The 22499-nt window shown below is 51.5% G+C and overlaps 1 protein-coding gene across 1 annotated transcript; it reads left to right on the top strand.

Annotated features, from left to right (window-relative positions):
• The first annotated feature begins 1678 nt into the window (after positions 1–1678).
• PLBD2 (phospholipase B domain containing 2) lies at positions 1679–22267 on the top strand. The gene is made up of 12 exons (XM_019493633.2): positions 1679–1921; positions 9066–9159; positions 10285–10443; positions 11543–11643; positions 12908–13122; positions 13449–13543; positions 14574–14734; positions 16319–16414; positions 17217–17288; positions 17837–17989; positions 19324–19486; positions 20247–22267. The coding sequence occupies exons 1-12, from the start codon at positions 1716–1718 to the stop codon at positions 20412–20414; spliced, it is 1683 nt and encodes a 560-aa protein (XP_019349178.2). The 5' UTR covers positions 1679–1715; the 3' UTR covers positions 20415–22267.
• The last annotated feature ends 232 nt before the right edge of the window (positions 22268–22499 follow it).

The raw sequence follows: 22499 nt of genomic DNA, 5'->3' as shown, positions 1-22499 counted from the left end.
AAGGCTCATAAAGCTGCCGAAACAGAGTCAGACTGCCTGGTTCCACACTCCACACCGCTATTTTAGAAGGGATGGAAAACTACAAGAACTAGAGGTCACAGAATAAGACGAGGAGGTAGTAAGTAAGCTTCAAAGGAAGTTTTTTTTTCACACAGCATGTCATTCAAGTGTGGAACTCACTGCCACCAGACGCTGTGGAAACTGGCAGTTTACCCAGATTCAAAAAAGAGACTAGACAAAGTGTTGGAGGAAAGGGGCATCCATAGCTATTGAGAATGGGAGTCAGGGCTACCGCCTCTGAATCAGAGCCTCCTAGGCCTTAAATGCTGCAGGCTGCAAATGAGAGAGGAACAGAGGAAAAACCCTGGCCATACCTGGTTGTTATAGTTTAGTTTCACAGTTGTTAGGGGCTGAAAGGGACCTTACAATTGGGTCCATCCCCCCTGCACGTGGGCAGGAAAGACTGCTGGGATCAAATGATCCCAGCAAGATGGACGTCAAGGCGTTTTTTGAAGATCACCAGGGTGGATGACTGTACCACTTCTGGAGGGAGCCTGTTCCAAACTCTCAGCACTTGGCTTGTAAAGAAGTTTTTCCTAATGTCTAGCTTGAAGTGATCTTCAATCAGCTTGTGCCCATTACTTTTTGTCCTCCCCTGGGGGGCCTTGGTGAATAGATGCTCCCCCAAACCCTGATGTATACCCCTGATATACTTTATAGGCTACAACCAAGTCCCCCCGAGTCTTCTCTTCTCCAGGCTGAACAATCCGAAGTGCCTCAGCCTCTCCTCATACGTCTCGGTCTCCAGGCCTCTAATCATTCTTGTGGCCTTCCTCTGGACTCTCCCGAGCTTCTCCACATCCTTCCTGAGGCGTGGCGCCCAGAACTGGATGCAGTACTCCAGTTGCGGTCTCACCAAGGCCGAGTAAAGTGGGAGGATGACTGAGTAAAGTGGAAGGAAGACGCCCCGGTGGATGCATGCTACGTTTGGTTAGCTCTGCCAGCTATGGCATTGCATTGGTGGCTCATGTTCATTTTGTTGTCCAGTTCACTCCCCCTTTCAGCACCCGCTCCCTGCCACGGTGTGACGTGGGAGGCTGGGCCAGATGAACCTACCATCTATATAAGACTTGCCATTTACTAGGTTGGGCCCGAGCAAAAGAACTTCCTTTTGTTAGTTTTAAACTTACTGCCCACTACTTTCATTTTGTGACCCTAGTTCCTGTATTGTGAGAGACTAAATAAGTCCCTCTTTACTCCCTCTGCAGCATGTCACATTTTGTACGCTCCGTCCCGTCCCCTCTCGGGTGTCGCTTTTCTGAACCGCGCGGACCCCGCTTCTTCCGTCTCCCCTCGTACGGACCCCCCCGCTGCTCCTCGTCCTCGTCCTCGTCTCCGCGACCCCGCTCCTGCTGCCACCCGTGTCTGGAGCCGTGGGCCCAGGCCCAGCCCGGGCAGTGCTGTGCTCACGGGGGCGCACGCTGGACTTACAGAGGGGCATCATGAGACTTTCGGTGTTGTTTACCATTCCTTTCTTAAGCGTGTTGTTCGCATTTCTGACAGCTGCTGAGCTGTTTGTAGTCAACTGCCCAGGAGGACTCCCGCAGCTCCCCCCTGCGTGACACGAAATCCCGCCAAAGCACGACCCCGCCCACGGCCCTCCCCCGCCCGCCACGTGACGGCTCCGGGCCGGGCCGGGCAGGGCAGGCAGGGCCATGGCTGCGGCGGTGCTGCGGGCGCTGGGGCTGGTGCTGGCGCTGGCGGCGGGCGGCCCGGGGCGCGGGACGTGCCGGGCGGAGCCGGGCCCTCGCAGCAGCTCCGTGGTGCTGGACGCCGCGGCGGGGCAGCTGCGGGTCGTGCAGGGCTGGGAGCCGGCGGCCGTGGCCTGGGCCAACCTCACGGACCACATCCAGCACGTCGGGTAGGCGCGGGCGGCCTCCGCGGGGCTGGCTCCCTCCCCGCCCTGCAGAGCGGCTGGGCTGGCAGCGGGACGGGCTCTGGCTGCAATCCTGCCCCTGCCCTCGGCCTCGAATCACATTTCCCCATTCATTTGCCACCTTATGTCCCCAGGCTCCCTCCGCCCCGCAACAGGCTTGGTGCTCCTGCCGGCCTGTGCGCTCTGGCTGCGCCGTGCCTGTTTATGCCTCTGACTGCAGGAACGGGAAAACGAAACCTGCCCCTCTTGCGCACGAATAAATGCTCGCGGGCTCACAGAGTGGGATCTTGCGACATGCAGAGTGCTCGTTGTCGTGTGTAGCTCCCAGGCACGGGTCTGCCTGCCAGCCGCCTGGCTGTGCCTCTCAGCTGAGCTCCGATTTATTTGTTTTTTTTAATATATAATTTGTATCCGAGGCCAAATTAGCCCAAACTAATTCCAAATCCAAGAGTCCAGAGCCGTAAGTGGCCCTACTACCGGCAAACATCCTCCACCCGCACCTGCAGCTTCAGATGCTTCCAAAACCTATGGCAGGCATCCTGCTTGCAGGCCCAAGCCCGGGGGCTCGGGGCTTGGATGCTCCCAAGTTTTGCTTGCCCTCAGCCATAAGGCCTCCGAGCAAGCTAGGGAGGAGACTCCCATTTCCATAAACTGGGCTTCAAGCCGCTGCATCTCGGTGGGTCCTGAACCACGCCACGAGAGCAGCTCTCCTGTGAGGCGGTTCAAGAAAACTGCCTTCTTGGACACAGATGCATGGTATTTCCCCTGCCAGGTTAAGAAGCCATTACACTTGATCTGAGCCTTGAAGAGGCAGAGAAGCAAGCTGAGCTCACATAAAGGACGTTCCCAAGTGATTTGTCCTCCTGGGGTTTCATACCCTGTGATTTACCTCACAAGGGTGCAGAGAGCCTCAGTTAACAGTGAGCTAGCTGCAAGGTTTAGGCCGCCACCCATCACCCAAACACTTTGCATTTCGGGCATGATAACAGATTGGTCCTACTCTGAAGACGTTGCACTGTAGAACAAGACTGGCCCAAAGGAACTGAAACCTGGATTTTTGCTGCTGTCAAGATTTTTTCTTATTTTAAAACTTCAGCTGCTTATTCTCTGCCCTTCACTTAAATCTGAACTAATTGGCTGCAGGCAGGAGTCGGCTGCCTTCTCAATGTGAGCATTGCTCATAGGACTCTGGTTCTGCATATGTGACTTCCTGACTCAGCTGTGTCATGGGGAGGGACACAGACCCAACCAATGCCCTGTTCTTGGCACTTTGATCTCTGTGGATAGACACAGACCCACAGCTGGGGAATGTTGCCCTGGCCTTTGTTTTGGCAAAAAAATCCCATATAACTCTAAAGCAAATCAAATCCCTCTAGAAGTACACTGGGCTCTTTCCACAGCGTCCTGCCACAGCATGTGGCTGTGGGCTCAGTGCTGTGGTGTCCTGCAGACCAAGCTGTGAAGGAGTGATCGTTCTAGTGGTGTGTGATGGTTTCCTTTACAGCCAGCCTAGCTGGGAGGGTCATTTATTCTGTTTGAATGCAGAGCACCCTCAAGCAGCGTTTCCTTTAAGCTGCGTGGTGTGTGCAGCCGCGCAGGCGCTCTCATGCTGCGCTGCCAGGCGTGCCTGCGTGGCCGCGCACATTGCACAGCTTAGAGAGAACGCTGCCCTCAAGTGCCTGTTATTAAGCCCTGGGTAGACTGAGACTTCAGTCAGATGATCACCTGGTTGCTTATTATCTGCAGCTTGAAATAACTTTTTTTCCGGAAGACAATGGGCTGGTCTTGGATGGCAGCAAACCTGTAGGTTGGTCCTCCGAGTCTTTGTTCTGCAGGAACCTTTTGTCACTGTGTGCGCCATCATCCCAAAGGAAAATGGTGTTAGTAAGGAGGCCAGGACTGTTAAGTGACTTGTTCACCAATGAAATCATATGTCTGCTTTGGGCTTCTGGATGAGCATCCTCTAACCAGCCACATGACTCATCCGACTTACTTACTCTGAGGTACCAACCACCTGTGGGGAAGGCATAGCAAAGATGCAGTTTGGGACGTGCTTGAGTACCAGGTTCTTTTGCCCTTTACTGTCATTCTAGATGGAGAGGGAGCAAATAGTGCAGGTCTTTTCAGCTCGAATGAGGTGGGCAGTCAGAAGTTTGTCCAGAGCAACAAAAACCTGGGGAAGCTACAAGTTTGTTTGGCCAAAGTTGTCAGCAGTCATGTGTCTCCTCACACCCATATGGAAAGCTGGCTCTCATATTTTTTCAGGATAAATGGCTTATTTTAGATCTAAAGAAGAAAAAACCCCACAAATATAGTTTCTTTCTGTGGCAGAGCTGGGCCAGAAGTCACAAGTTCAGCTTACAAATCAGGAGATACCTTAGAATAACTCTCTGGTTCTTTTTAAGTTGCCTTCTGGTGTCAAAGCTTCAAAGTAGTTATGCTTTTCTCCCAGTCAGAAAACCTGGGAACTCTTTAAGTAGTGTTCTGAGATTCATGCAGGATCGCATGGCTCCAGGACCTGCTGCTTCAATGGAAGCGCTGTGCATAGAATTATAGAATAAGGACTGGAAGGGACCTGTAAGATCATCAAGTCCATTCCCGTCCCATGGGCAGGAGGTTATTGGGCTCAAACGAGCTCAATGAGGTGCTTGTCCAGCCTCCTCTTGAACACCTCCAAGGATGGTGACTGCACTATCTCTGCTGGAAATGTGTCCCAGATTCTGGATACCCTTACGGAAAATAAGTTTTTCCTAATGTCCAACCTAAATCTTTCCTCAGTTAGCTTGTGCCCGTTGATCCTCATCCTCCCTGGAGGTACCTTACTGTTTTGCTTCCCTTGATCTTGGTGTTTACCCTTCACATACTTGTAGGCGGCTATCAAGTCACCTCTCAGTCTTCTCTTGCTCAGACTAAACAAACCCAGTTCCCGAAGTCTCTCATAGGGCCTATCCTTCAGGCCCCTGATCATCTGAGTGACCCTTCTCTGCACCCTTTCAAGTTTATCCACATCCTTCCTGAAGTGCGGTGCCCAGAACTGGACACAGTACTCCAGCTGTGGCCTCAGCAATGCCAAATAGAGGGGGAGGAGCACCTTTCTGGATCTGTTCACAGCATATCTGCTGATACATACCAGAGTCTTATTTGCCCTGCTGGCAGCTTCATTGCACTGTTGGCTCATATTCATCTTCTGGTCGATTGTCACCCCCAGGTCCCTTTTAGATACAGTCCCAGACAGTGGACTGCCACCAATCGTATAAATATGGTGAAGGTTCCTCCTACCTAGATGAAGGACCCAGCACTTGTCCCTACTGAACCTCATCTGATTGTGTTCAGCCCATAGAACCAGTCTGTTGAGGTTGTCTTGGATCCTTACCCTATCCTCAGATGTGTCTGCATTTCTCCACAGCTTGGTGTCATCCGCAAACTTAATCATTGCACTTACCACCCCTTCATCCAAGTCATTGATAAAGATGTTAAAGAGGACAGGCCCAAGCCCTGATCCCTGGGGGACACCACTGGAGATGGCCGTACAGGATGAGGCCATCCCATCGATTACAACCCTCTGGGATTGGCCTCTGAGCCGGTTGCCAACCCACCTCATTGTAGACTGGTCTAGGCCAGTACTCTCCAGCTTAATTGAAAGGATCTCATGGGAAATAGTATCAAAGGCCTTGCTGAAGTCTAGGTAAATGATGTCAACCTCATGCCCCTTGTCCAGCTGATCAGTTACCTGATCATAAAAAGACACCAGGATTGTTAGGCATGACCTTCCCTCAACAAAGCTGTGCTGGTTGCTTCTTAATACCCCACCAGTTACAAGCTTGTGGTTGATGGCCTCCTTGACAATTTTTTCAAAGATTGTTCCCAGGACCAAGGTTAGACTGACCAGATTGTAGTTTGCAGGATGGTCCCTTTTCCCTTTCTTAAGGATGGGTACTACATTAGCTCTCTTCCAGTCAGTCAGGACCACTCCCGAGGTCCGTGACTCTTCTAACAGCTTTACCAGATGCCCTGTTGTGAGCTCAGCCAGTTCTTTAAGGACTCTTGGATGCAGGTCATCTGGCCCAGAAGACTTGAACATGTCCAGATGTTCTAAGAGTACCCTCATCTGGTTGGGACTGATTTCATGTGGGCTGTTGTCTTCCCCATATTCCCTGGGCCTCTGGACAGGTGAACAGCTCCCATCTGATTTCAGGAACACTGATGTGAAGTAAACATTTATGAGCTCTCTGCCTTTTTGTGGGGATCAACTGTGGGCTGCCTCCCCCACTCCCCCCCCCCCCCAATTCAGTAGGTGTCCCACACTGGAACTTGATTTTTTTCTTGGTCCCCATGTACCTAGAGAAGGACTTTTTGTTGTCCTTTATTTTGGATACCAGCTTGATCTCCATGCCTGCCTGGGCTTTCTGTGTCTTATACTTGCGGACCCTGACCATGTGATTGTACTCCTCTGGATGCTGAACCATTTTTCCATTGTTTATATGCTTCATTTTTCTTTTTCAAGAGTTCCCTGATAAGCCAAGCGGGTCTCTTGGCCCCTTTCCCACTTTTTGACAGTGTAGGGATGACCTCTTTTTGGGCAGTGAGAATTGCTCCCTTAAGGAAGCTCCATCGATCCTGAACTCCCAAGTCATCCAGTTGATAGTCGCCTTTCTAACTAGTTGATAGCCTTTCTAACTAGACTCCTGAGCTTACCAGAGTCTGCCCTTCTGCAGTCTAGGACTTCTGTTCTACTGGCTGAGTTTCCAGCCTTTTGGTGGATGCTGAACCTAATCAGGTCATGGTCACTGTCACCCAGAGCACCTCCAATCTTCAAGTCACCTACCATGTCTTCCCCTTTGGTCAGCACTAAGTTCTGGGTGACTTTACCCCTAGTTGGTCCTTCCACAGCCTGTCTAGAACAGGTCATCAATAGCTGTCAGGAAGTTGGTTGACCTGCTGGAGCTGGCTGAATGGTCTTCCCAACAGATGTCAGGGTAGTTGAAGTCACCCAAGACAATCAGGTCTTTGGTGCTGGCTGCCTCTGTCACTTCCCTGGAGAATGTTTGATCGCTCTCCTCTTCTTGGTAGGGAGGCCTATAGTATATTCCTACTATCAGGTCCTCCTCTCCTGAGCCCCATTTTATCTTGACCCAGAGGGTCTCAAGGGAGCTCACCCTTCAATCAAACATGACCAGCAGGGAAGGGTACTGCTCTTTCATGTAGAGAGCCACACCTCCTCCCTTCTTCCCAACGTGATCCTTCCTGTAGAGCCTTTAGCCCTCAGTGTCCACTACCGAATCATATGTAATGTCCCACCAGGTCTCTGTCAGCCCAATGAGGTCAAATTCCTCGTCTGCCAGAAGGCGTGCCAGTTTGTCCTGTTTGTTGCCTATGCTTCTGGCGGTCCTATAAAGACACCTGAGTTCACCCTTAGTCGTATCAGGTTTTCTGTCCCACTTCAAGTGCCTCAGGGCATTGGTACTCATCTGTATATCCCCTACTTGAAAGTCCTCCCTTGGGTCATCTTGGCCAGAGGTTTTGTGTACAGCAGTGAAATCTACCCTCTCACCCCCAGATATGCCTAGTTTAAAGCCTGCTTTAAAGCAATTCAGGAATTCTCGTAGAGAGTCATGCAAGTCAGCAATTCTCGTAGAGTCATGGCATGTCACCTCCTCTGTAACATCCAGCCATGCAAAATAGCAGGACACTGGCATTGCTGTTTCAACAGGCAGTAGGCACAAGGTGAAATTAAGGAAAAGGGCAGCTGCATCTCATTTCAGCATCATTGTCATGGGGCTGGCGTGTCCTAGACAGTGCTGACAGGCCAAGGTTCAGGAGGTCCCTTGCGCATATAGGGTGATGCATCTAGGCTGGTGGGAAGAAAGGAGATAGTGTTTATAACAAACTTGTCATGTATCACATACCTTCTCTGCACCCAGTCCTAACCTTCTCAGGTTGCTGTATATGTTTAGCAGTTTCAAGTGCTCGATAGTGGGTTCTGCAAAAGACCACTGATCCTAAAGAGTTGTAGCCTCTTGCATCACCCCTGGAGGGACTCCCTGCAGGAGAGAAGCAAGTCACCTTAACAAGGCAGGGTGTGTGAGGAAGCTTGGGCTGCCAGGTCCTCTCTACTGTACTTGTCCTGTGGGTAACTAGATCCCTCTGACCCCAGAGTGATTTGACTGGCACTGGCCTGCAGATCCTTACAGAAATAAATACCCCTTTTTCCCCTGCCTGTGCAGGAGAGCCTGTTAGGCAGCTGCAGCAGGACACTCCATTCTCTTGACTGTTCAGGTTTAGCCATCTGGAGGAGCTGCATCTTTGCTGTGGACAAGCATGAATAATCTCCTGTCCCTGTGGTGTAATGTGGAGCCAGAGGTAGAGGGGGTCCCAGGGAGGCTGCGAGCAATGTGGTTGTTCTATCATGGAGGATGGCCTGGGTTGGAGCCATGCTCTCTGCTCTCTCAAGGCCTGGAGCAACTCCAATTTTGGAGGGCCCCCAGTCTGCCAACTTCCACAGGCAGCCTGGCTGGGCATTGGAAATGCATTGCAAAGCAGTGCCAAGGAGTCTGGGACAGGGCCCTTGTCAGTAGCTCTATTGTTTGTGTCTGCCTTGGCCCCCATGGTGCAGTGTCAGTGTATGCTTCTCTGTCCGCAGCCTGCCCTCTCAGAGGGAGTTCCAACAGCAGCTGGCTGCGGTATGTCCAAAAGCAGAGCCCTCTACATAGGGGCTACAGTGCTGAGTGCCAGAGAAATGCCAGTGCAGAGAAAAGACAATGATCCTATAAGGGATGCAGTCCTTCTGCCTGTCCTCCTCTGGTTGTGGTCATTTGGGAAGAAATCCCAGTAGTCACTCTCCAGGGCTCCAGCCTGTTGCTGGCCCCAACTTGCACTGGGTGACTGCACTGGAAAGTTCCTGGGACTAGTTCCAGCAGGTGAGCACAAAGTGTTCACCATGGCCAAGGGAGCAGGTTTGCTTTGTCCTGAGCCTGAGCTCTTATCTGAAGGGCACTTAAGCTGGATTTCTGACTGCCCTCCAAGTGCAGGGCCAGGCAGTGCATTGCCTTCTATCTGCAGGGTTTTTCCATTGCACCAGTTTGAGCTGTGTCTTCATCACAATCATTGCATTCCTCCTTTTCTTGGGCAGGTGGTCCTTCCTGGAGCTGGCCACCAATGAGAAGTACAATGACACTCTGCAGGCCTATGCTGCAGGGTTGGCTGAAGCAGCTGTGTCCAAGCAGGTAAAGGATAGTCCAAGGCAGGGGTGGGGATAGGGAGGGATCTGGCTGCACTGGTGTGTTCTGCTTCAGGGTTATTCAGCCCTGGCATCCTCTAGCTCTGCTGCTGCACAGCAGTTCTAATATGCAGCCCCAAATTGAGCCTAGGTCTTGCAAGAGGACAGGTGTGACATCTCTGCCCTCAGGGCCGGATCAAGACCACAAGGAGCCTCATGGGCCAGATCTGGACACAGCGGTGGTGGTAGTGGTGCAGGGGTTAACATAACCATTGCTTACCACCTCTCCACATTGCCATCATGCATCCCCAGTACAGTGCCATAGCTAGGAATTTGATGGTGGGCCCCAACCCTGAATTCACAGCCCTTCTGGAGATCTGCAGGCCAGATGAAGCAGGTCTGTGGGTCACCTCTGTGACAGCCCTGCTATGGATAAATTTATCGTGGCCCTTACTCTGCAGTTAAGTTATTCCTTAGTAAGGAGCAGACACCACCAGCTCTTCATGTTAGCAACCCCCAGCAAGCTCTATTATTGTACCTGGCTGGTATAGTAATGCACTGCGAGGGAGGGGATTTGAATTGAGCAGACAGCTACCCAGGTATGAAATTGAGTGCACGCACAATGCCTTCCAAGTAGTACCTTTTCACGTCATATAGTTATGGCATGTTATTTGAAGGGTCATTTTCCCCTGGGGCCAAGTGACTTACTGCAGAACAGGGCAGGGCATTTTGTGTCTGCTCTATTTGTATACAACAAATGTGTGTCTACCCTTTCCCCCCACCCCCATCTCTTCCACCAATGCCCCAGGTCTGCATCAGTCCTGACTTGCACCCAGCAGATTCTCTGATCGGGCCTCTTGTTTGGGCTGTTACAGACGCACATGTCCAGAGACCTACACTCCCAAACTTGTTTTGCTTGCATCTGAGCTCAGTTTGAAGTTGCGTTTTTGCCCCCTCAGCTACCTTCTGCCCCCAGTCACTGTCTCTCTGGATCTGCAGCCAGCTCTCTGTCTGTAGCCAGTACCAGATACTCTGGCATTATTGAGGGGCAATAGGGAACCAGCATTTTACACCAAATTTGAGGCTAGCCTGCCCTCCCCACCCCCCATCCTGTCATTCTGTCTCCCTCCAGCTCATCTACATGCACTGGATTAACACTATGATGGGCTACTGTGGCCCCTTTAAATATCAGACGGACTACTGTGAGAAGCTGAAGAGCTACATAGAGGCCAACCTGGCTTGGATGGAAGAGCAGATAGAGAAGGGAGAGGATTCTGAGTATTGGTACCAGGTAGGAGACCCGGTACTTTCAATCTGCATGTATCAACGGGATGCTGAGCACTGTACAAAATGGTAGGGTTCCCTGTGTGAAGGGCATGAGTCTCAGAGATCATTCCTCATCCAGGAGGCCCCAGACATGGGAAAATCAGGGAATTGATTTCTAAATACTAAGTTCGTTCGCTCTCCCATCTGGTCCTGAAAGGCCATGGATTGTCAAGCATAGCTCCCAACTACTTGTGGCCCTTACAGGTTTACCTGGGATTTCAAGCAAATAAGTGAAAAAGTGTCTTGGCTAATTCCAGCTGGGGTGATCAGATCTGGCCTTTATGTCTCTCTTCTCTTACAGGAGAAGTTAATCTTTTACTTCCCTTCCTAGACACCTTCACATGCTGAGGGCTGACTGGGCAGTTTCACACACAAAACAAGGTTGAATTTCAGGGCTGTAAGGGAAACTAGAGCCATCCTGACTTTGTACTGAAGCTCAGCAGCTTGCTCTGTTTTGTAGGCATTTGGCCTGCTGGTCGTGATGATTCAGAAAGAGGAAAGATCTCAGCCTGATTGCAGAGCTCAGCAGGCTTTTCTGGCTGGTGGTTCAGGGGGAGGCCCCTAGTGCATGTGATCTTCAGTCACTGAGGCTAGGCACAGGTGTAACTGAACCTCTTGGAAAAGGGAGAGGGATTTGCTGCTGGAGGGTGTGTACATAAACTATTCTGATTTAACTGTTACATCTGTCGTCTGCTCCTATACCACTGTAAGTGAGCTGCGAATTCATTCTTGAATGAAATGAGGTTAAGGTTATAAGGGTGTTACTTCCCTTTACTGCTGCCTTTAGTAGAAGATCTAACATTAACAATAGAACATGTTATACCCATGTAATTTACTACTACTATAACTGTTACATCTGTTCACACCCTTAGACACAATTGTCAAGAGCATCATCATGTCCTTCAAGAGCCACTTGTCAGAGTTGGTTGACCCTCGCGTTCTCATTCTGGACTTTCTTGATCTGACCTGTACTGCCTGTTGTGAGATCCTGGCCCTGTGCCCTCCCCATGGTCCATCTCACCCCATGAAGGATTTTCATGCGAACCTGTTCCTTCCCTCGGTAGGTGCGCCTGGCTTTGCTGCAACTCAAGGGCCTTGAGGATGGTTATTATGGACGAGTGGCCTTCCCCAGTGGACAATTCTCCATCACGCCTTTTGGATTCCTGTAAGTTGGATGGGAGAAGGATGAATCCTCTTAACACCTTCAATTCTGAATTGTGCCAGGAATGGAGATGAGCTGGAGACAAGGGGGAGTTCGGCCTGGTGGTGGCAGGGGGACACAGGTGTCTGGCCAGCCTGAGCCAAATAGCTATGGCTGTCTTGGCTGCCATATGGGCCTTGAGGCTGTGTCCTGTACACATGGAGGAAGGGGAGGCCACAAGCTTCAGGCATGTATTATAATCCCCGTTGTGAGGGAAACTGAGGCATGAATTGGTGATGCGTTTTGCTCAGCAAGGAAGTCAGTGACAGCACTGGGGTAGAAGCCAGGAGATGAGACACCAGGACTTCTGCTGTGTGCACTAGACATTCCCCAACCACATGTTGCTTGACATAGGGGTCGTGCTTGGAAATGGTGCCTTGTTGCTCCACCCCATGTGCCTGTGGAGTCCTCCCAAGAGAGGTTGCTGACTAGCCAGTGTGCCCTGGCTCCCATCAGGCCAGAAGCAGAGCTTCCTATGCTGCTGGCTGGTTTTGGATTGCAGAACCCTTCCTAGTCACACTGCCTCTCTGTGCCCCAGTTTCCCCACCTGTCTAACAGGAGGAAGAGGATGTCTCCCGTGAGAAAACTGCTGAGGTAGCATTTGTGTGGTGCCCCAATGATGGGAAGTGCTGTGCTGAGGGGGTGGGGATCTCCCAGTTGCTGTTCAAATACTTCAGTACTGCATTCAGACTCTCTAAACCCTTTGGACCCACAGTGCGTTTCTCCCCACAAGGCCCCAAGAGCCTCAGAATTGAGCCTCGGATGGTGCCACTGAGCTGTCACTTTGTGTCCCTGTGTGTTACTCCCCAGTGGCTGGGTCTGGTATTGCTACCCGCTGTTTTCCTCACGTGATTACTTTAGCTCATGGGGTTGAGGAAGGCCCGAGTTAATGGAGGCAAAGGCCAGGCATTCCTTATCTCTGGTACCCTGTCAGCCTTTGCCTGAGGAGTCAGTTTTAAGCCTATCAATAGGGCTTGCACTTTATCTGTGCTTAGATAAGAGGGCTGAGCTGTGACAGCAGGGAGTGAGTCTGGGGAGGGTTAAGAGGGCATCAGCCTCCCCCCTCCAGGCCTGTGCACGTGTCAGGATTTCCCGTGTTCCTCCAAAGGCTGGGCCTATCTGGGATAACCAGGGGAGGCTTCCCACTGAGCTAGGAAATCTGAGCATGCAGCCAGTCATCCAGGGCATTGGTGGTATTGGGTGTCTGTTTTTCTCCCTGGATCCTCAGCTTGTTCCAGTTGGGGGGTGATCTGGAAGACCTTGAATCTGCCTTGAACAAAACCACCAGTGCACGTGTCCTTGGCTCTGGATCTTGCTCTGCCCTCATCAAGCTGTTGCCAGGAAACAAGGATCTCTTTGTGTCCCACGACACCTGGAATTCCTACCAGTCCATGCTGCGCATCATCAAGAGATACATGCTGCCCTTCCGTACCTCGGCCCAGAGTGCGTAAGGGATATATATATGGGGAGGGCAGGAGGGGAAGGAGCCAGCTGGGGTAGTGCGAGCATGGAAGCTTCCCACATTTATACCATATTTCTTTCCTGCTTATGCATAATGAGAGAAGGGCTCTTGCTGTTGGGTTGCACTGGGCTGACCCAGGAAGAGGGGAGATTTCAGCTCCTGCCACCCCTCTCTCTGGATTCTGTCACTTCTGAGTGGAGTTTGCTGTATGCAGCTGGGGTCCCCTGACAGTGTCTGTCATTGGGGGAGGGGCTGTAGGGATACTGATCCCCTGCCCCTGATGGCTTCCTGTGATCTGGTCCATCAGGCAACTTTGTGGTTCCGGGGAACATCCAGGTTTTTTCATCCTATCCTGGCACCATCTTCTCGGGAGATGACTTCTACATCTTGAGCAGCGGCTTGGTGAGTAGCTGTGGTACCTCCTTCAACACAGTCCCGTTGTCCCTGACTCCCGCTGGCTGCGCGTTGCCCTCCCCCATCTTGCTGCTTCCGGGTTCAGCACTAGGGCTGTGCGAAACAGCGCCGTTCCGTTTCAACGTGCGTTTCGAGGTTTCGACAGAGCAGCGTTTCGTTTCAAATTTCATTTAGATTAGAAACCGCGGTTCTGTTTTGTTTCGTTGAAACAGTGATGCTGTTTCCACGTTTCACCCATAGGCTATAATGGAGAAGCTCGAAACAGCCTCTCTCATCTGGCAGGCAGATTGGGGGCCCACAACCCCGAGAGGGCTGCGGGGGATTGCGATTGTGCTGGGGAAGCCAACTCAGCCCAGCTGGGCTGAGTTCCCCTCCCCAGCCGGATTGCAGTGCTTGGGAGAGGAACTGAGCCTGTGCTCAGTTCCCTTCCCTTGCGCTGTGATTGGCTTCCCGCAGCCCGGTGGCAGGAGGCAGGGAGAGCCAGACTGCGCTTCCTGCCTGGCTCAGTGACATGGGGCTGCAGAGCCCCTGGGAGCACAGCCCTGGTTCTCCTGTCTCCCACAGCTTGGCTGCCAGCTGCTTCGAAACTTGAAATGTTTTGAAACTTTCGAAATGTTTCGACTAGTCTTGTTTTGTTTCAAGGCTGTTTCAAAGCCCTTTTTTTTTATTTCACTGTTTTGAGCTCGAAGTGAGTCAAAACAGTGTCGAAACGAAACAGCCAGTGAAATTTTGCACAGCCCTATTCAGCATCAGGGTAGTGAACCAAGGGCTCCGCCTCTGGCTTGGTTGGTGTCTAGTCCAGGTTCCTGTCAGTGCAGGGTTGTACTCGGGTGTCTCCCTGCCATATTAACTCCCATGCACCCACAGTCTTTACATGGGAAGTAGAGCAGGGTGGATCCAACTTGGCCTGTTCCACCCCCAACATCCTCGCTCTGTTACTGAGAGTCCAGGCCTGGACTCTGGTCACTTGCCCTCTTTGCTGGCTTTGATCAGGGCCCCATTACTGTGGTCCCTGTAGGTGACTCTAGAAACCACCATTGGGAACAACAATGCTGCCTTGTGGAAATACATCAATCCGAAAGACAGTGTCCTGGAGTGGCTACGAAATATAGTGGCCAACCGACTGGCCAGGACAGGGGCTGAGTGGTCGGCCATCTTCCAGGAGTTCAACAGTGGCACGTAAGCTGGCTCAGGCTCACTCCTTCAAACTCTCTACTTCTACCTGGGATGGGGTGGGATGTCTAAGATGCTGTGTTCTATTTTGGCTGAGCAGGGAGATTTAAGCCGGCTTTGATTTTGTAGTAGGCACTCTATGGTGATGGCTTTGATTTTGTAGTGGGCACTCTGGTGATGGCTTTGATTTTGTAGTAAGCACTCTATGGTGATGGCAGAATGTCATGGGTCATCACAGAGCACATCTACGCAGCAGTCAGAGGTGTGCCTACAACCCACAGGGGCGTTCCCAGGCTTGTATAATGTAGCCAACATGGGTATCCAATGCACTGTACCAGCCTGCCACAGACCTTGGCATCTTACTCAGACAGTTAGCCAGTGTTGGTCCATGCTGACATGGCTTCACTGCTGTTAGCTAGATTAGAATGAGCTGTCTTGTGCCAGCTTTCCTGAAAACTCACTCTAATGGCATTCACACCTCTTGTGTCATGCCATGGTAGCACTAAAGGTTGCTAAGGAACTGTGGTAACTGTGGTGCCATCTCCATATGATGTCTGTGTTGCTGTAATCGAAAAGCAAACTTAACAGGTGTGAACCAGCAGCTAGCTCGCTTGCACCATTGCCCACTGCTGGAAGGGTGTATTAATAATACTGTCATGCATATTACAGCCTGATACTGAACACTGCCATGAAGGAGGAGAAAAAAATTGTTCCCTCTTGCCAGAGAAGGCAGGATATGAGGCAGTGGATTTCAGTGGAAGCCAAGGAGATTCACCTCAAATTTCAGGAAAAACTCCCTGACCATAAGGACAGTAATATCAGTGCAACAAGCTGCCGGCAGTGGAGGTTTTCAAGAAGAAGCTGGATAAGCATGGGATGGTTTAGGAATAACTTGTGCTAGGGATTGAATTAGGTGAACACAGGTTCCTTCCACCCTGTGATTCTCTGAATAGCCAAGGCAGTGTGTAGGGGAAAGGTGTAGACTAGTTATGTCTGTTGCTGAGGGAGACTGTCCTCTCCTGGAGATGATCAGGGCTTGTGTTTTGGAGTGGAAGGACCTGAATTCAGTCCCCATCATTGCCATGCAGCTCTGAGATCTGTGTTGCAGTAAAGTATAGAGACACTTGGGAGGTCCTTTGTAGCTATGGGTATACCACTAGAACAGCATTTATTGTATTTGCCACAGAGCAGTCAGCCTTGCTGTCAGAGCAGCCTGCAGTTTCTGATTTCTCTGCAGCTGTAAAACCAGTGGCCAGTGATGCATCAAGTTGATGAAGTGGTGGGGAAGAAACAGGTGTGGGAGGGCAGAAAGGAGAGAAGGGGAGGGAATCCTTGTGACACTTCAGTGGTGCTCAGCTGGTTCCTGGTTACATTATCTCTCAGGCTGTGGCAGCAGCCAGGGAGTTGTCTGTTGCAGCTCAGATGAGATCCTTCAAACCACATTGCTGTTCTTCATGGTGTGCTCGTAGTCTGCACTGCAGAGAAGCTAGTTGCCCTGAGTAGCCATGTAGTAGGACTGTTGCTAACAATTAAATGCTGTGGTCGAAGGACACTGATCTTGGGGTGTGACTTCTCTGCTCCTTTGCCCAGGTACAATAACCAGTGGATGATTGTGGACTATAATGCTTTCCTCCCAGGCAAGGCCAGCATCCAGCAGGGGGTGCTGACGGTGCTGGAGCAGATCCCGTAAGTGATTTTTCTTTTTCAAACCCCTCATCTAGCTGTAGCAAGCTGTGGGGAGGATGATACAAAATCACTTCCATCCCCACCTGACCCTGGGCATTAACGAAGTAGTGCCTGGGCTGTTACAGCTCCTGCCCCTGTGTGGAGGTTCTTCCTGCTGTGTTCAGCCCATCCTTAACTGTCTGAGACTTCCGCTGTTGTTCCAAGACAAGGCTGCATTTCCCGTCTCCCATGCCAGGGAAGTTGCTGAAATGTGGAGAAGATAGGGGCTCCTGATTAAGGAGAAGTGGCTGCTCTGGCTGACATCCCCAAAGACAGCCTGTTCTTCCTCTCCAGCTAGGTGTTGGCTCCATTTAGCCCTGACCCAGAGACGACCGTAGCAGGGTGTGGGGCCTGGGGCAAATCAGCCTGTGCAAGACCCCTTTAACAGTGCAAGGGGCAGGGCTGTGGTCACTCTGCCTGGCTCCTGCCTGGCTCCATGGGGCTCCCAAAGCACAGGGCCTGGGGCAGTCGCCCCAATTCCCTCCTCCTCACCCCACCAAAGGACGGCCCTGCCCTGATCAGACCCAGGAGAGCTGAGAGGACAGCAGGCTGCTGGGGATGGCTGTTGACTGTTTGTAACTGTGGCAGCTTTATACCTGGAGCAGGCTCTGGACTCCCCCAATTAGACTGAAAGGGTCCCTTTTTATTCAGGACTTCTGAGTATCTTGAGAGGGGAAAGGGCACTCCTGCTTTCCCTGCATGACAGCCACTTCCCAGTGTGTTCTGGCCTGTCTCATGCCCAGCCTTCTTCTCTTCATCTCAGGGGTCTGATGATTTCAGCTGACAAGACAGAATTGCTGTACCAGCAGGGATACTGGGCCAGCTACAATGTGCCGTAAGAACATGCTTCTCCCTCCATTCATCCCACCCTCCCTGGCTTAGGGAGCCTTGGCTACAGGAGTCAGCAGGGTGAATAGGCCCCCTTGTCTCTGCTGCCCTTACCCCTGGTGCCCTGAGTTGGGCATTGCTCTGACTGGTCTATAGCCATTTAAGTTAATAAGATTATGGGACTTAAGAAAAGGATTCACCTTGCCCTCTCTCATCCTTGCCCCATGCCAGCAGGGGCTGGCATTCCTATGGCTGCAAAAATGACCCCTTGTGTGTCTCTGACTGGTTCCAGCTGGGGGCAGCCATAGTCCAGCTCATCTCTTAAGATGGACCTCTCTTCCCCATAACTGTCATTGTCTGTGAACATGGATGGGGACTGTGAGGATGTGGGCTATCCTGAGAGGCTGGAAACAGGCTTTACTGTCCTCCTCCATGTCGGGGAGGATCTGCCTCTGGGCTCTGAACCTGAGCAGGGGTTCCTTAAAGTGTGTGCAGGTCAGGAAGAGCCCCTGCTATGGGCACTGATGTTGGCAGCGTCCTGCTCTCTCCCACCAGGTACTTTGAGGAGGTCTTCAATGTAAGTGGCAACCTGGAACTGGTGAAGAAATACGGTGACTGGTTCACCTATGACAAGAACCCCCGGGCCCAGATCTTCCGGCGAAACCAGACACTTGTCCAGGACATGGACTCCATGATCCGGCTCATGAGGTGAGGGCTCCCCTGTCAGGCAACAGCATTTCATCTGCGGAGGGCACATTACCTATAGGAAGAACAGACCTCAGTATACACACACTCCTCCCCCTTTGGCCTAGACAGCTAGGGAGGATGAGTATGCTTAGGGCAAACTAAGCAGTGGGGGAAAAATGAGAGTGCTTAGTGTTCTGCTATATGGTAGTCGCACATGCTAAGGTTGGCTAATGAGGCCTCATCACATGCTGGCCCTTCGTAACTCTGCGTTGTCTATGAAATCTATGCGTAGGCTCAGAGGAGACTTGGTGGCAGCCTATAAGTACGTCAGGGGTGTACATCAGGACCTGGGAGCATGTCTGTTCACCAGGGCTCCATTAGGGAAGACTAGGTCCAATGGTCACAAACTGCTGAAAGACTATTTTAGACTGGACATAAAGAAAAACTTCTTTACTGCCTGAGTCTCCAGAGTCTGGAACAGACTCCCCCCAGAAGTGGTGCAAGCACCTACTCTGGACATGTTCAAGTTGCATTCAGATGCTTATCTTGCTGGGGTCATCTAACCCCAGCTGATTTTCTGCCCCATGGGCAGGGGGCTGGACCCAGTCTCACAAGGTCCCTTCCAGCCCTCATGTCAATGAAATATATGAAACTAAAAATATTTTGAGATTCTTGGAGCTGGAAGGCTTTTATGAAGTGGTGATGTGTTGTGATGTCATAGTGATAATCTTGTCTTGATATCCAGGGGTGATGCAGTATTGCAAAATCCCAAGACTCTGTTCCTTTAAAGGAGGCAGGGGGAGCCCTTCCCTGTGTGTTGTAAGTAATGTCCAGGAAAGAATATGCTATGTGAGAAACGGGCTCCATGAGCAGGGTTTGGCTCTGTATCCCAAGCAGTAAGCACCTTTATGGTCAGGGATGTTCAGATGCTGGTAGCTTATTTCCAGTCTGTATAAGGCCAGGGTCTTTGTTCATCACCCCAAGGCTGATTCCACTCATCTGAGTCCTAACTGCAGTTCTAGCTTTAGGGCCTCCTGCTTCCTGCATTAAGTTAACCATCCTGCCTGATCTCCTAGTGAGTGAGGATGCAGGTTAGACCCCTTATTTATAGAGCTGCCTGCCCGGGGTGATGAGACCCAGTTCAACAACTCCCTTAAGGTAATGAGTCTGTCCATTGACTTCAGATCAGTCCAGTAACTCCAACTCCATCCTGTCCCAGTGGCTTCTTGTTCCGCTGCCCTGTGAGCCAGTGAGCCCTCTGCCTACCCTGTTGTTGGGAACATGTGCCTGCTGCTGTAGGACACAGCTCCCCTTTGCTGCCCAGGATCAGCATCTTCGTATCTCCCCTGCCCCAGGTTCAACAACTTCCTGAAGGACCCGCTGTCCCGCTGCCAGGGCTGTGACCCCCCACAGAATGCTGAGAACTCCATCGCTGCCAGGTCAGACCTGAACCCGGCCAATGGGACCTACCCTTTTGCTGCACTGCGCCAGAGGTCACACGGGGGCACTGACATGAAGGTGAGGACAAGCATGCAAACTCCATGGTGCTTGGCACTGCTGCAGATGCAGAGCAGCGGGAGATCAAGTTGGGCACCTCTGTGCTGGAAGGGGATGTTTTGAGGGGCTGCTCTGGGTTAGGTTGCTGCATGCTCCTGCAGTGAAAGGCATCTTGGTTATGGATCTCCAGGCTGTTGGGCATGGTAGAGCTTGCATATAATTCCATATTGCCCTGTCTTGCAACAGTGGAGATTGGGCCACATGGAGCACATTCCCAATGACTGTTCAACATGCATCAAAGCCTGGCAGTCAGGTAGTGGGACCAGGTTAGCCCAGCCCTGAGCATGTGCCAGGAGGCAGGTTTGAGATGAAACATCTGCAGGTGGCTAAAAGGGTTCAGGGTCAGGCTAACCCAGTCGCATTGCCTGTCCTCAGGCTTTGGTATGGGCTGCATGGGAGCAGGTGGGTGGGATGTGGTCAGTGACAGTACTGAAGTGCCTACAAAGGATTTGTCGCAGTCTTGGCAAGAACGACTTGGAACTCAGGTAGGAGAGCTTTGATTGTGAGGTCACAGGTTCAGTTCCTGATGTTTGATGCTTCCCCAGGGGATGTGATACTGTTTGTGTGTATAATATAAATCATAGCATGTGTGTGTGCCTCCTTGTGTTCCAAGGCATTGTTCTGGCTTGGGTGCGTCTGTCTTGCTGACAGGATGTCTACCTTGTGGTACTTGCCCTGACTCCAGAGATTAGGCTATTATTTTGTTGTGTCCTCTCCTTAGATCACTTCTTACAGAATGGCCAAGGACTACGGTCTGATGGCTGCCAGTGGACCCACCTGGGATGACGTTTCTCCTTTCCAATGGAGCACCTCCCCCTATAGCAACCTGCTTCACATGGGACACCCTGACCTCTGGAAGTTCCCACCCATCAAGGTTCGGTGGGACTGAAGTGGAGGCCGATCCCACAGGGGTCATGGCTGTGTGGCTTGGGGATGGGGGTCGACACCCCACCATCTTCCCATCTGTCTCATGCCAAACTTCGGCCTTGCCACTGTGCTTTGGAAAGTGGGTGCACTCCATCTCCAGCTCCTTCCCCTGGAGGAAGAAGGGAAGCATGTCCCATCTGTCTGTCTGACTGTCTGCAGGGGGAGGAAGATGGTATGGGGGGAGTAGGAGGGAAACAGGATGCTGTTGAGTACAGCGCACTTACTGGATCAAACTGAGTCTTGGCTTAAGTGGATGTAGTTCTCAGTGGGTGCATCTACACGTTCATTAATATGCAGTAGTTACTGTGAATTTAATTTAGTACTTGCTTAATGAAGTACTAACTAAATGCACAATAACTTGCGCTACTGCCCAGTAGTGCCAGCGCATGTTTTTTTCTGATGCTTACTGTGCAGTAGCCTAATAACACTGCGCAGTAGCATATTAGCATGGTTTTTGACTAGCACACTGCTGCACAGTGTTATTAGGCTACTGTGCAGTAAGCATCTCATGTAGGCATGCCTGGTGTAACCAATGCTGTTGCTTCTTACTGAAGCTGTGGCTTGGACTGTCCCGAGGTGCGTACCTCGGTTTTCTTCTGCAGCGTTATCTTACCTTGCAAACCAGCTTCTCCTTCCCTCCAGAAATGTGGCACTGCTCTTCTCCGGGCAGGTCCAGCTTCCCATTGTGCTTCCTCCCCTGCCCTGAAGGTGTTCTGTCAGTGCTGCTTCCTTAATACCCCTGCTTTGGAATCTGGTGCCCAAAGTCCAGAGCTGGCACCAAATCCCAGAAGGAGGCTGGCAGCCCCAGGAGGAGCTGCATGCTGTGGTAGAGCTGTGCTCTCGGGGGCTTCTGCACCTCTATTGGTGCCAGGAAGTGACAGGTCTGGGGCATAAACTCTTGGAGGGACTCATAGGAAGGAGTATGTCCATTCTTTGGACCCATTACAGACACTCTTTGTAATTCACCCCCTGTTGAATGTAAACTCCAAAGCAACTGGTGGGGGCAACTGGAGATCTGCAGCCCTTAGTCTTCCATGATGGGGTTTTGGGTTGCACCAGCCTAACCGTATCTCTAGGGTGCCAAGGCAGATTGCCCTTCCTGGGTGGAATTGTGCGTGGCATGTCACATCGCTTCCCTTCACTCCATTTGCACTGGGCTTGGAAACTGCCTTGAGAAACAAGTGGGCTGCGTGGGAAAGGGATCTGATCACTCTTGTTTTGTTTTGGCTGCTGTCTGACATGCCACATTCCCCAGGCTGCTGCTGCACTTGCTGCATCCTCCACTGGTCCAAAAGGTGAGGTCTTAAAGGGATTGGGGGGTAGGGCAGGGAGGGAATCCAATAGGATAATGTAGGGGGGTTGCACTGAGGAGTCCCCAGACCCTGAGATTTCTTCCTGCCCTTGCTCTGCTTGCAGCTTTTTTTCCCTGGGATTAGATTCCAGTTGTGTGGGGAAGGCATACCTGGGGCAGGTGGCTTCGCACGTTCAAGGGAAATGGGTCACGATTATTCCCCAGGCCAGCTGGGTCAAAAGTGTTCCCCTTTAAAAAGGTAGGGGGGGAGGGGTGGGGGGGTTCCATTGAACAGGCCCCTCACTGGAGTAGGACTCGGGCACTGGCACAGGCCAGTCCTGGAGGATTGCTTGCCTCTTTGGATGAGCTGTGGCTGGCTCCACGTTGGCCTGATGAATGTATTTCTGCAACTGACTGCAAGGCCAGGCTTTATGTAATCAATGCAAGGGAAGGCATTCCTGTCTTGTGCAATCAGGAATCAAAGGAGCTGAATGTTTGGTTAATAAAAATGGACTTGACTTGTCTCTTTCTTGTCTCTGCTCTGAGAGGAGGGGGATTTGCTTCATGCCCTACATGGGGACCTGGAGATTTGGAAGCTGCAAGGTGCTGTTAGGATCTGGCCCCAAATTCAGGCAGTATTTTTATCCAGTGACTTGTTTCAAGCCCATCACTGAGGTTGAGCAAGTGCATGTCTCAGATTTCATAGACATTAGGGGCTGGAAGGGACCTTGAGAGATCATCGGGTCCAGCCCCCCC

The sequence above is a fragment of the Alligator mississippiensis genome, chromosome 10 (assembly GCF_030867095.1).
Source record: "Alligator mississippiensis isolate rAllMis1 chromosome 10, rAllMis1, whole genome shotgun sequence".
Classification (NCBI taxonomy): domain Eukaryota; kingdom Metazoa; phylum Chordata; order Crocodylia; family Alligatoridae; genus Alligator; species Alligator mississippiensis.
The sequence above is the reverse complement of the archived record's forward strand: the minus strand, read 5'-3'. Positions and strand labels throughout refer to the sequence as shown.

Excerpts from the sequence above, each read along its gene's own strand:
- PLBD2 (XM_019493633.2), top strand. The coding sequence starts at position 1,716 with ATGGCTGCGGCGGTGCTGCGGGCGCTGGGGCTGGTGCTGGCGCTGGCG. Across the intron at positions 13,123-13,448 it reads CTTCCGTACCTCGGCCCAGA|GCAACTTTGTGGTTCCGGGG; the intron begins GTGCGTAAGGGA and ends CTGGTCCATCAG. Across the intron at positions 16,415-17,216 it reads ACGGTGCTGGAGCAGATCCC|GGGTCTGATGATTTCAGCTG; the intron begins GTAAGTGATTTT and ends TCTTCATCTCAG.